The following is a 13,776-nucleotide window of genomic DNA, read 5'->3' on the forward strand; positions in this document are numbered from 1 at the left end:
TCCAACAAGCTGTGTTTGAACAGAAGAATGAGGAAAGTATGTCCTCTTCCCCTTTTTTATTTGTTTTATATTTAAGTAATTGGCAAAGAAACTATGTGGCTCAGAAATTCAAGGATATAATTGACATGGTAATCACGAAAAGTTAACTTTATTTGCAGATAACATTATTATGTACTTGATAAATCCAGCAAAGGAGCTTTTGGTGTTGTGGACTAGTTTGAGACAGTTTCAAGTGTGTTTGGGATATACAATTAATGAAGATAAAACAAAAGCTATAGGGGTGAACTACATAGCTACACATGAATTGGAACAGCAATACCAATATTTATGGGGACACAATGAAATTAAGTATTTAGTTGCATGGATTTAAAAGGATTCCATTATTGCAGCTAAAGATAATATAAAACTGAGAAATTGGAAGGTCTTCATTATGGATATGGATAGAGAGAGATACAAGCAGAGCAAGTGTTCTAGTATATTTAGTTTTATATACATGTAAAGCATATTTTTATCAACCAGAGGAGAAGTAGCAGAAAATAATTATTAAACAGTTGAAATAATTTATTTAGAAGGGGAAGGGGGCAAAAGTTAAATATGATAAGTTGGTCCTCCCAGTACAACAAGGTGGTTTAGGATTACCTGATCTGAATGGATACTTTAGAGTTACACTATAACATCTCATATATAACACAAGCAGAAGGTTATAAATAAAAGTGGAAAGGGATGATGATGAAATGGGGGAAAGTTCAAGAAATAAAGAAACAGTAGGATTTTGGATGCAGATCCTTAAGGAGAATTACAACAATCTTGCTGGATATTATATTCATAAAGTTACAGAAAGTATTCTAAGAACTAAACCATCACATGAAAGGAGAAAGGAGAGTTTGCCAATAGGGATGATTGCAAGAAAGGGTAAAGAAAATAGGCAAGAGGGGGCTGGAAATTATTCGAGAAAATTGGCAAAGGAAACAAGGTAATGGGAGTAAATAACTAGAAATGGAAAGGTAATAGGGAGGGATGAGGCCAAGCAGAGTTTGGACTGTAGGTCAGAGACTGTCTTCCTTACCAGAGATTAATATCACTGTATAGGCAAAGTGAAAGTGATAGGGGAGTGCTAAGTGACAGCCCAGCTGTGGTGGAGTTTTTATCTGAATCTAGAACAGAAGCTGTTGTTAAAAAAGGATAATTAGTAGGGCACATAAAGGGTTATAATTGGGTTTCCAATCATAATAACCATGTTATTAAGTGTTTGAGACATGAATGCCAAGAAATTCACTTAGAGAGCTTCGCTTTCCAGGTGACTCTTGGCATCCATGGCTCGAACACATAATACACTGCTATGATTGGTGAGACTCAGTCATAACTCTTTGTTGTACATGGAGTTTTATTTATTCCATGTGCTACCAGTTACAAAAAAAAGCTGTAGTGTTTTATCAGCTTTGAAAGCCAATAAATCACTTAGTGAGAGCTGTCGCACTGACAGCAAGTAAATATAATTGGAGGGAAAAGTCAAGGTTAGTTTTTAAATACTGCTCTAATTTAAAAAAAAGTTACTTACAGACTGACATCTGTAAATTTCCATGGATAAATGGGGCAAGATATTAAGGGACAATTCACAGTAAAGACACACTCCTTCCATGATACCCCACTGTAACAGCACTTAAAGGGCTGTTACTGTTGGATCTCATGATACAGAAGTGCTTTACAGGTTTATTTTTTTGTCTGATTTTGGAGCTTAATTACAGCTCTCCCTACACTATATGAATATTGCAAGATATCTATAAGAATCAATCAGAGGAGGTTAGAACAGACTGGGAAGAGAGACTGTAAAGGCAAATTTGTAAGTAAACAATAAATGGACATCTATCTCTATAGCTCCCAAGTATGCAACAACATTCAGAACATTTAGGATTTTTGCCTAGTAGTGTTTACATAGGTGTTTTTATACCCTCAGCAGACCTCAGAGAAATTTTCCTTGGGTAAATAACAAACACTGGAGATATGATGGGAAAAGAGAGAGGTAACTGGGAACATGTGTTCTGATGAGTTGATAGATTTTAAAACTTCGTATTGTTGGAGAGAGCAAATAGCTGTAACTAAGGAAATTATTCTTTTGAGCTGGGACACAGGATCTGTAAAGCACTGACACAGTAAGGCCTTACTAAGTTTAATGCTATTGGCTATCAAAAAAGCAATTACTAGAAAATGGAGATCAAAATCTAAACCAACTGTAATTGAATAATGAATATTGTAATGGAGATAAAAGACCTGGCAGTGGAATATTCAGAAAAGGTAAGAAGCAAATTACATAGAAATAAATGGAATTTGTGGGAACAATACATGCTGAATAATGTTCAGAAGAAGAAAGAATAAGGTATAAGGTATAAGGTAAGGCAGGAAATGAATAATTTATAAAATGTTAGAGTGAGTAAGTAATGTCTTTCAGCTTTTCCCAGTTAGGGGTCACCACAGCGGAACTCCGGTCCGCTAATGATTGGCAGTGGATTTTTATGGTGCCGAGGTGCCAGGCCGACGCCCAACCTTCAGAGAAGGCACACCCATTCATGTATGCACCTACCTGCATGTCTTTAAACTTCACTCGACCATGGGGAGGACATGCAGACTCCACACAGAAGGCACTCCAGCTAGGACTCGAATGGGAGACCCTCTTGCTGTGAGGCGACAATGCTAACCACTGCACCACCGCGGCCTACAATGTTAGAGTGAGTGATAATTGTTAAAAAGAAAGAAAACATATACAGGTATATAATGCAACCAGCAATGTTCCAGGCAATACATATGGACTGAAATGAACATGTGAATTTGACAAATAAATAATTTCAAAATGGACATTAAGCTGAATATCAGGGATAAAGAAAAGGGAAGAAATAGTAATGATGGGGCTCCAATAGAGACAGAAGAGGAAAAAAGACAATAATGGTAGATTTATAGTAGTAAGGGGCTATTTGCAAGGGAGGAGGATTACTCTGGCACTAACTGATGTGTCATTGTGCTGCCTAGGGCAGCTTTATCTTTACAAAAATCCCTATATACAACCAAACAAAAAGGCTGTTATGGAGCTTGTGAAAAATTTGGGAGAAAAATTCAGCTTTCAGCAGGGAATGTTATTTAAAGGTTGGGACTGGAACTTGATCTGCAAAGGCGAGGCTGTATCGGGGAAGTAGAAGGTAAAATATGACAACACAGGGTAGAGTTCTGAAGAAATATACCAAAAGATTTGGTATAGAAGATGAAGTTCAGAAGCAGGAACTCATACACAACTGACATTAATATCTAAGTACAATAACTGGGCTAGACTGCATATAAATTATATTTCACAGGAGCATGTGTATTTAATTGAAAGCTTTGATGCATACCCAATAAGAATTTCAGATCCTGCAACAAATGAGACAGTGGTACTTTCCTAGTTATTTGTTAAAAAAATGAGAAATTTAAGGAATGGATAATGGAAGTTGTTCAATACTTATTAAGGAAGAATGAAATTACTTCAGAAAGGAGAGAGAGAGAGAGAGAGAGATTCCAATAGATATGAGACGGCAGTGATCTTTCTAGACTGCAAGATGAGGTAGGGAGATGCTTTGTAGAAGACATCCAGTTTTACATGGGTTTTTGATAATATTTTGGATGTGTATATCAAATTTTAGATTATCAACTATGGTGAAACCAAATAATTCAGTATGTCTGACAACATCAAGTCTTGTATTTTGTGCAGATAATACAGTAAAGACTTTTGTGACCAGGATACTGTTTTGGGGAAGAAAAGTAGAATTTTTGTTTTGTTTTGGGGTCAGGAGAAGATTAGATTGGTTCAAAAAAGAATCAACAGAGAGGTAGGGTTGTTGTGTAATTATTTTAGTGATGTCATACTTGATGCTGAGTAGATTAATCTGCATACTGATCCAGGGTGCCTTGCCCCGCTGCATTACAAATGTTGCTTTTAAAATACTGAAGAGGGGAGGACCTAGGATTGAGCCCTGAAAGACATTAATGGTTATAGGTAAGTAAGAGGAGTAGCATATGTGTCATTTGACACCTTGTATCCTATCTAAGTTTTTAAAGCATCTTAGGGTAGAGGTGGCGTAATGTTTGTAGTAATTTAGTATGGGAGACTGTATCAAATGCTTTTGATAGAGCCAGGAATGTGAAACAGAGTAAGTTATCTTCATCCCTAAGTTGATGATTTATTGTGTTGTGGAAGGAGAGGAGAGATATAGAGGTGCTATGCTAAACTAAAAAGCCATGTTGAGTACTTGAGAATAGATTGTTATCTAGAAGACATTTTAGTAATTGGGAGTGCATACCTACTGGATCTTTAACAAGGGAGAGAGAATGGGTATTGGTCAATAGCTGGATAATTCCACTGATTTTCCTAATTTATGTAATGAGATAATGTATTTTTTGTTTTCCATAGTTTAGGTACATATGATTTTAATATGGACTTATTGATTGGCATTAACATAGCATAGGCTGTGGCATCTGTGGGAGATTTTAAGTAATCAGCAGGAAGTTGGTTGGCTGCTAATATTGTAAGTCTCAATTGTGACTGTTTTTGTATTATTTTAGTTGGGACTGGTAGAAAAGAAAATGCTGAGGTACTATTCTGAATTAAATGAAGGGCATCTAATCAATTGTCAGATTCTTTAGTGCTGCAGTGTTACTTGGATGAAGTGGGAGTTGAACTGTTGAGTTATGTTTTGGTTTGTTTTTTCCAAATTTCAGAAGTTTGTTTATGATTACCCATCAAGCTTTGTTTTTTATGTAATTTGAATGAGTTTCTTGGAGAGATTTCTCAGCTGTCTATATATCTGGTAGGTGGTCTCAATTTCTTTTTCTTTATACCATTGCTTCTATGCTTTCTCTCATTTTTGCATTACCTGTTTTGTGTTTCTAGTATGCCAAGGAGTTGGATTAAATCTAACACTTTTTTACCCTTAGTCAAGCCTGCTTTTTGAGATCTGATAGAAAGTAAAAATTAACCTTTTCAACTGCTTCATCTAGAGGTAAAGTTTTTTAGGGAAGACCAGTTGATTTGCCTAAGTGTAGAAGTAAAGGAGGGTAAACTGAAATTTGTGAGGTTTCGAACTAGGATATACGAGATGTTTTAATAACTTTTGGTGCAGTCTCACATAGCATATGTGGGATTATGATCAATTAGTTAGTCTGGAAGTGAGACAGTAGTTGAGATTTTGCCAGGTGCATACTTAATAATCATGGACCGTATACTTGTTAAGTCTTTCTATTGAATCTGGTATGGGAATCAGTCATTTGAATAAAGTTATATGTACCAATGGTGTTAGAGCCTTCATTTTGTGTAGTCCAATCATTAAAATTTAGAGTATGATAGTGTTTGGGTGACACAATCTGTGGTTCATGGTATTATATCTTCAGTTATGGAGGAAATGGTATTTCAGGGGATGTAGACTGACATTGCACATAGTGACTTCTTTGTGTTTTTTAGTAAGGTAAACAAAATTTCAGCTTTGTCAAATAGTTGAGCACTGTATGTAGATAACTATAGAGCTCCAAGGTGTTACCATAAATAATAGCTACTCCACCACCTCTTTTGTTTAATCTTTCAGACATGATAATATTGTAACACTATGAGAGAAATTCTTCATCTTTATAGGAGGGTTTTAATCAGGTTTGGTAAAGGATAGAATATCTGGTTTATATGATGAGACCCATGTTTGTAGTTCTGGTACTTTATTGGATACCTGACAAAGAGGATCCTAGGCCTTAAACACTTCCTATATGGACAGACTCAAAAAAACTCCAACTATTCTCTGTCTCATATCGCCTACTTAGAGACGATCTCTGCTTGACTTACAAAGCCATGTCTGACCCAGCTCTGTTAGAAATGCTACATCTAAAGAAATCCCAGTCCTTCCGCACCACATGCTCCAAAGACCTCACCCTCATTACCACAATCAACAGAGCATGCTGGAGGGACATGGTCATAACCCAGAGACTGCCGATGTTATGGAATAAACTTCCCATACATGTCAAACAGAGCACCTCACTGGCCTTCTTCAAGAGAAATATTGATGAGTGGATGGGAAATAGAAAATTCACCCCGGGGATCACTCCAGTGGCTCTACTTGACAGAGGCACTGGAAACTAAGGTCGGGTGGCACGATGCCAGTGTAATCCTACGGGCTAGACTTGTAAAGGCTCCAGGGCCATTAGCCTAGTACACACCTATGAACCTTACATTAAAGAGCTTGAGACCTGATGGCATAGTAGGTGAGATTTCTGGGTTTGAATTATTTGGTGATAATGTGATGACTGACTGGCACTGGGCTTGAGGGTATATCTCCACAGAAATATAGGACTGAAGTAGTGATAGGGACTGAACATGTGTGTTTGATTTTGTGTGTAATTACATATTCTTGCATGAAGCAGTTATTGAGAAGGGGAAGACAACAAAATAAGTTTTATATCTTTGTATTTACTGTTCTGCAATTTTAGGTGTTGCAATTTTTTGTAGTCAGTTATTTTGCAGTTATTTAGTGATGAGGATGTAGAACTATACTGAGAAGCATGTTTCAGGCTGTAAGGCATGTAGAATGTGGAAACCAAGAAACGGCACAAATGCAAATATTTATGGAAGACTTAATTATGCCAAAGTTAGAGGCAGATGAAGCTAAACAGTTGATGCTGATCTGGCAGTTGGCACAGAGGATTAATGCTGTGAGCTGTAGTTTATCTGGTGCAGAGTTTGATTCCCTCAGCCATAATTTGCCTGCTGTGTGACCTTAAACAAGTCACTTAACCTGACATGCCCTTGAAAAAGGTCAAGTGGGTCTACCTGTTAGGGTTTGGAGTTGGTATAATGGTTAAGCTTTTTACCTTACAGTCACAAGGTGCAGGGTTTGATTCTCACCTTTGAAATGGAAATTGGCTGGGCTTAAAATGGCCTACAAATGCAGCTAGCCTGTAATTACCTATGAAGAGGAGAAGAGATAAGATACAAATATATGATGTATGATCAATCAACAGGGATGTCTCCAGGAACAGACAGTATTCATATGGAAGTTAGAAGGGAAGAAAGTGATAACAATATAAAAGGTTTTACTTAAGAGTATTTTAAAGGGCAGGGAAGCACTAGTATCTTGTAATAAAGCTGCAATGTCTGTATTACCCAAAGAGGGTAAAGAGCCTTCAAAATCAATTTCATATAGACCCATGTCAACTTTAAATCATGATTATAAAGTATTCATGTCTATACTAGCTAAGAGAATTGCACACATATTGCCAAAATTGATAGATCAATGCAATTTTGTGGAGGGGAGGCAAACATTTGGCAACATTAATAGAACAATGATGATCTCGAGGGAAGCAGAGTATAAGAAAATACTGATATTGATGGTTGGTCTTGACTCAGAGACAGCATATGAAAGAGTTATTTGGGATTTTATGAGCAGGACAATGGAGCATTTGCATCCCCTGATAGAGTAATAGGGTTGATTAAGAGGATATATGAAGGGTCAGAGGCAAGAGTTAAGGTAGAAGGATTTCTCTCCAACAAGCTGTGTTTGAACAGAAGAATGAGGAAAGTATGTCCTCTTCCCCTTTTTTATTTGTTTTATATTTAAGTAATTGGCAAAGAAACTATGTGGCTCAGAAATTCAAGGATATAATTGACATGGTAATCACGAAAAGTTAACTTTATTTGCAGATAACATTATTATGTACTTGATAAATCCAGCAAAGGAGCTTTTGGTGTTGTGGACTAGTTTGAGACAGTCTCAAGTGTGTTTGGGATATACAATTAATGAAGATAAAACAAAAGCTATAGGGGTGAACTACGTAGCTACACATGAATTGGAACAGCAATACCAATATTTATGGGGACACAATGAAATTAAGTATTTAGTTGCATGGATTTAAAAGGATTCCATTATTGCAGCTAAAGATAATATAAAAACTGAGAAATTGGAAGGTCTTCATTATGGATATGGATAGAGAGATACAAGCAGAGCAAGTGTTCTAGTATATTTAGTTTTATATACATGTAAAGCATATTTTTATCAACCAGAGGAGAAGTAGCAGAAAATAATTATTAAACAGTTGAAATAATTTATTTAGAAGGGGTAGGGGGCAAAAGTTAAATATGATAAGTTGGTCCTCCCAGTACAACAAGGTGGTTTAGGATTACCTGATCTGAATGGATACTTTAGAGTTACACTATAACATCTCATATATAACACAAGCAGAAGGTTATAAATAAAAGTGGAAAGGGATGATGATGAAATGGGGGAAAGTTCAAGAAATAAAGAAACAGTAGGATTTTGGATGCAGATCCTTAAGGAGAATTACAACAATCTTGCAGGATATTATATTCATAAAGTTACAGAAAGTATTCTAAGAACTAAACCATCACATGAAAGGAGAAAGGAGAGTTTGCCAATAGGGATGATTGCAAGAAAGGGTAAAGAAAATAGGCAAGAGGGGGCTGGAAATTATTCGAGAAAATTGGCAAAGGAAACAAGGTAATGGGAGTAAATAACTAGAAATGGAAAGGTAATAGGGAGGGATGAGGCCAAGCAGAGTTTGGACTGTAGGTCAGAGACTGCCTTCCTTACCAGAGATTAATATCACTGTATAGGCAAAGTGAAAGTGATAGGGGAGTGCTAAGTGACAGCCCAGCTGTGGTGGAGTTTTTATCTGAATCTAGAACAGAAGCTGTTGTTAAAAAAGGATAATTAGTAGGGCACATAAAGGGTTATAATTGGGTTTCCAATCATAATAACCATGTTATTAAGTGTTTGAGACATGAATGCCAAGAAATTCACTTAGAGAGCTTCGCTTTCCAGGTGACTCTTGGCATCCATGGCTCGAACACATAATACACTGCTATGATTGGTGAGACTCAGTCATAACTCTTTGTTGTACATGGAGTTTTATTTACTCCATGTGCTACCAGTTACAAAAAAAAGCTGTAGTGTTTTATCAGCTTTGAAAGCCAATAAATCACTTAGTGAGAGCTGTCGCACTGACAGCAAGTAAATATAATTGGAGGGAAAAGTCAAGGTTAGTTTTTAAATACTGCTCTAATTTAAAAAAAAGTTACTTACAGACTGACATCTGTAAATTTCCATGGATAAATGGGGCAAGATATTAAGGGACAATTCACAGTAAAGACACACTCCTTCCATGATACCCCACTGTAACAGCACTTAAAGGGCTGTTACTGTTGGATCTCATGATACAGAAGTGCTTTACAGGTTTATTTTTTTGTCTGATTTTGGAGCTTAATTACAGCTCTCCCTACACTATATGAATATTGCAAGATATCTATAAGAATCAATCAGAGGAGGTTAGAACAGACTGGGAAGAGAGACTGTAAAGGCAAATTTGTAAGTAAACAATAAATGGACATCTATCTCTATAGCTCCCAAGTATGCAACAACATTCAGAACATTTAGGATTTTTGCCTAGTAGTGTTTACATAGGTGTTTTTATACCCTCAGCAGACCTCAGAGAAATTTTCCTTGGGTAAATAACAAACACTGGAGATATGATGGGAAAAGAGAGAGGTAACTGGGAACATGTGTTCTGATGAGTTGATAGATTTTAAAACTTCGTATTGTTGGAGAGAGCAAATAGCTGTAACTAAGGAAATTATTCTTTTGAGCTGGGACACAGGATCTGTAAAGCACTGACACAGTAAGGCCTTACTAAGTTTAATGCTATTGGCTATCAAAAAAGCAATTACTAGAAAATGGAGATCAAAATCTAAACCAACTGTAATTGAATAATGAATATTGTAATGGAGATAAAAGACCTGGCAGTGGAATATTCAGAAAAGGTAAGAAGCAAATTACATAGAAATAAATGGAATTTGTGGGAACAATACATGCTGAATAATGTTCAGAAGAAGAAAGAATAAGGTATAAGGTATAAGGTAAGGCAGGAAATGAATAATTTATAAAATGTTAGAGTGAGTAAGTAATGTCTTTCAGCTTTTCCCAGTTAGGGGTCACCACAGCGGAACTCCGGTCCGCTAATGATTGGCAGTGGATTTTTATGGTGCCGAGGTGCCAGGCCGACGCCCAACCTTCAGAGAAGGCACACCCATTCATGTATGCACCTACCTGCATGTCTTTAAACTTCACTCGACCATGGGGAGGACATGCAGACTCCACACAGAAGGCACTCCAGCTAGGACTCGAATGGGAGAACCTCTTGCTGTGAGGCGACAATGCTAACCACTGCACCACCGCGGCCTACAATGTTAGAGTGAGTGATAATTGTTAAAAAGAAAGAAAACATATACAGGTATATAATGTGTGGTGATAATGGAGACCACTAGGCCTTGCACAAGTGTGGGTTCAAAATATTGAATGGCATAATTATGCATGGTGTATTGTTCTCTGTAATGACAAGTGTTTTCCATTATCATCACAATTTATTCAATTGATATGACTTTTAGAAAGACTGTGAGATTACATGAAATTTCTTCATTTTTCAAATAAAACATATTCATTCTCTTCACAGCCTTCGTTAGTTTTTCAGTGCTACTTTTAAACAGAGCAGATTGCTGTAGTGGTTTACTATGGTAAGGTCGAAGTGGGTTCAGTCGAACTTACTTCAGTCGAAGTCCAGAGGCCAAACAGCAACAATGTCGAACCCAACATTGTCGAAGTATGAATCACTCCCCTATCTCGACCCATGTTAAAGCCCATTTCAAGGTCGAAGCCGAGTCATATTTCTACAATGTCGGAATTTGACATTGTCGTTTTCGCCGACGTGGATCGATGATCCCATCACTTGATGGGGGTCCAGTTCAACCATACCATAGTAAACCGTTGTAATCATAACTCTCAATTTCTTTGCTCAAAATTTCTGGATAAAGCCAAATATAATGGGAATACAGAGGTCGAAAACCAGGGACAATTTCCAGGTATTACTATAATCTACTTAAATATTAGTACAGATTTATATTAATGTTCATTTTCTGAACAATGAGAAGTATGAAACTCTAATGACTGATTCTGTTTAACTGTATCGTTTGCGATTTGTAGAAAATTCAGTATTCTATTAGGTAAGGGGAAACAATATAACAGAAAACCAAGGACAGTTAAGAGGAATGGATTACAGATGTTTCACTTCATCTTGCATGTTCCTCCCATCTCATAACCAATGTTTTTCAGGTCCTCAATACTCTAACCAGCCTAAAACATATAGGTTCTTCCAAAAAGGGATTACTTTATTTTAAGCAGCCAGATATGTTTAAATTCTTGTCTCACTGCATGAAAGTCACATAAATGTTGTCATTATGTACTGTAAAAGTTTCTGGATCCTGCTATATAAGAAGGCTTATTTAGCATTAAAAGAGCAGTGACTTGTGCAATGGTAACTTTAAGTTAAGACTCTTGAAAAAAATGTCATATGACAGGTAAAAAAAGCAACTTCTAAACAATCTAAACTGCCAAAAATCTTTAGAGACCACTGTAGTGTCAGCTCTCATGTTAAGCGATCACTGCAGCTTGACAGCTACACTACAGGGGCAGCCAGTGCTGATCTTAAATTCGCAACCGGTGCTGATCTTAGATTCTCATTGCAAATATAGACTAGGTCTACAAGGGAACAAGGGTATAACATGACTAGGCTTGTAAAGGCCCTAGGGCCAACAGCCTAGTAACCTCCTATGATCCTATGATAAACCTCAGGTGCGAGCCAGTGATCTCCATTACTGCCTAATGTATATTGCATAAATGAAAAATGTTAATGTGGTTTGTTTTCTTTTATTTTTATGTATGTATGTATATATGTTTTTACATTTATATCATAAGTGATAATTTTGATAAAGGTGTTTAAAAAATACTGTTAGTCAATAGTCAATAGGCACATGATGTGTGCATGAGTTTATCAGCTATCATTATTAGTGGTCCATTCTCTATAGTGGAGAATAGGAGTGGATAATGGATGCCTGCTGCAGCACTATCAGCCACAGAGTTTTTATTGTTACATTTTTTATATGTACATTTTTTCCCACCCCAACCCTTCACTTTGCATTCTCTCTCTCTCTGTCTCACTTTCTATGGTAGAAATTTCAGCTTTCTTTATGGCAGAATGACTGACGATTGTTTCATATGTGTCTAACCTTCCTTTACATAATTCCAGGTAACTGATTATTGGGTATGCATGCAATGGACACAGAGAAGGGACATTAATCTCTCCCACCAGTGACATAACCCCACGGGCAACCCTGCCCCTTTTGAATATATCTGCCTCTTCTCAGATTCCTAGTCTCCACATGAGATTCATTGATGGGATGTGCTCCCACAAGACATTCCCCCTTTTCACCAAGCACCCCCCCCCGAAGAAGAGAGCGGGCAGAAGACTTGTCACTCCTCTCCCTCTCTGGCCAGCCTGCTGAAGTCCATAATAAGACAGGCTATCAGTACCACAGGTGGATGCCCCGTCCCTTCTCCAGGGAGCCAGCTACTTTTTTCTCTCCACATTGTAGGAGTAGACACTTATAAAATGATGGATTTTATGTATTTAGGTCTCTTTCTCACAGAAGAAGGAGCTGTGATATATGAGTTTTTTATCATGGGATCCCCCTTGCAAGTCCATGGTTAATTTTGCCTGAGAACAACAGCTTTAGTTTAATGTCTGATTATTCCTCATCCATCCCAGTGTCCAGGCAGCCTAAATCTTTTACCAAACTCAGGTCACCTACTAGAAGAACATTGAGAATGGCAGGAGATTACAGAAAATGTCTGCTATAAAACGGTACAGTTATGCAAACAATGTTTTGTACATGCATGAAGATGCTGCCTTAAATTTACATCCTATTATTTGTTTAATTTTCAGTGAAACGGAATACCGTGAATAAAAAAGAGATACTGGACAAGAAACCAACCAAGATAAGACAAGTCAAACATGAAAACCTCACAGTTCTTAACAGATCTAACAGCCAGCCTCACCATCAAGCATTGTAGAAAGACAACCACAGCTTTTTTAAATCTCTTAAACAATGTGATCACATATTATATATTTTTATTGGTGATGCTTTTCCAGGAATTTCACAGGCAACCTTTCTGGATGCATAAACTGTGACATTTCTTAGTGAAATATTATATTTTACAGGATAACTACAGCCTCAGCCAAATTAAAGGACTTGCTCGTTTTATTATTAAAATCATTTCCCACTGTTGTAAGAACATTGTACTGTTTTGTAGGTTGCATCATACAATCATTTTTAAATGTAATACTGTATTCTTCTGTAACATTAAAAAGGAGGCTAGAAAATAATTTTCTTCTCTACATTACAGGACATTTGCATTTTAATGTGATCTCACAGGACACGATTGTCAAAATCAGGAATGCTGTGTGAAAATAGACAATAGGTAATTCTAGTTTAAAAATGCTTGGTATGAGTAGTTGCTTTGGATGAAAAAGAAACAAAATTTCTACATTAAACTTGTTTTCTGGACATAGAACTTAAAAGATTGCTGGAGAACATAAAACATTGTTTGTGTTTTTTATTATATTAATTATTGTGTTTATAAACAGAATCTATCTATAAAGCCGAATTCCCCTCTTTGCATGACATCTAAATGCTCCAATGAAGATTACTGTTCTGGGGTACAATCTGCTTAATATCAACACATAAGAAATAAGGAACTAGGTATAAATCCCACAAAGGTGGATTCACTTATATTCAAAATACACAACAGCTGTCCAGTGAAACAAGTTAAAACGCAGAAGACGCAGAGTCAAGGAGCTAGTTATCTTTATAAA

At 36.8% G+C, this 13,776-nt stretch overlaps 1 protein-coding gene across 1 annotated transcript in view; it reads left to right on the forward strand.

Annotated features, from left to right (window-relative positions):
• Nucleotides 1-13,485, forward strand: part of LOC122788407 (protein FAM237A-like) — a 109,019-nt gene extending 95,534 nt beyond the window's left edge. The window contains exon 3 of the mRNA XM_044055479.1: nucleotides 12,847-13,485. Coding sequence (XP_043911414.1) covers nucleotides 12,847-12,974 — 128 coding nt within the window. The 3' untranslated portion in view covers nucleotides 12,975-13,485. The remainder of the gene's footprint in view (nucleotides 1-12,846) is intronic.
• Nucleotides 13,486-13,776: the final 291 nt, after the last annotated feature.

This window comes from Protopterus annectens, chromosome 13.part0, assembly GCF_019279795.1.
Source record: "Protopterus annectens isolate FY-2018-M chromosome 13.part0, PAN1.0, whole genome shotgun sequence".
NCBI classification, from domain to species: Eukaryota; Metazoa; Chordata; order Ceratodontiformes; family Protopteridae; genus Protopterus; species Protopterus annectens.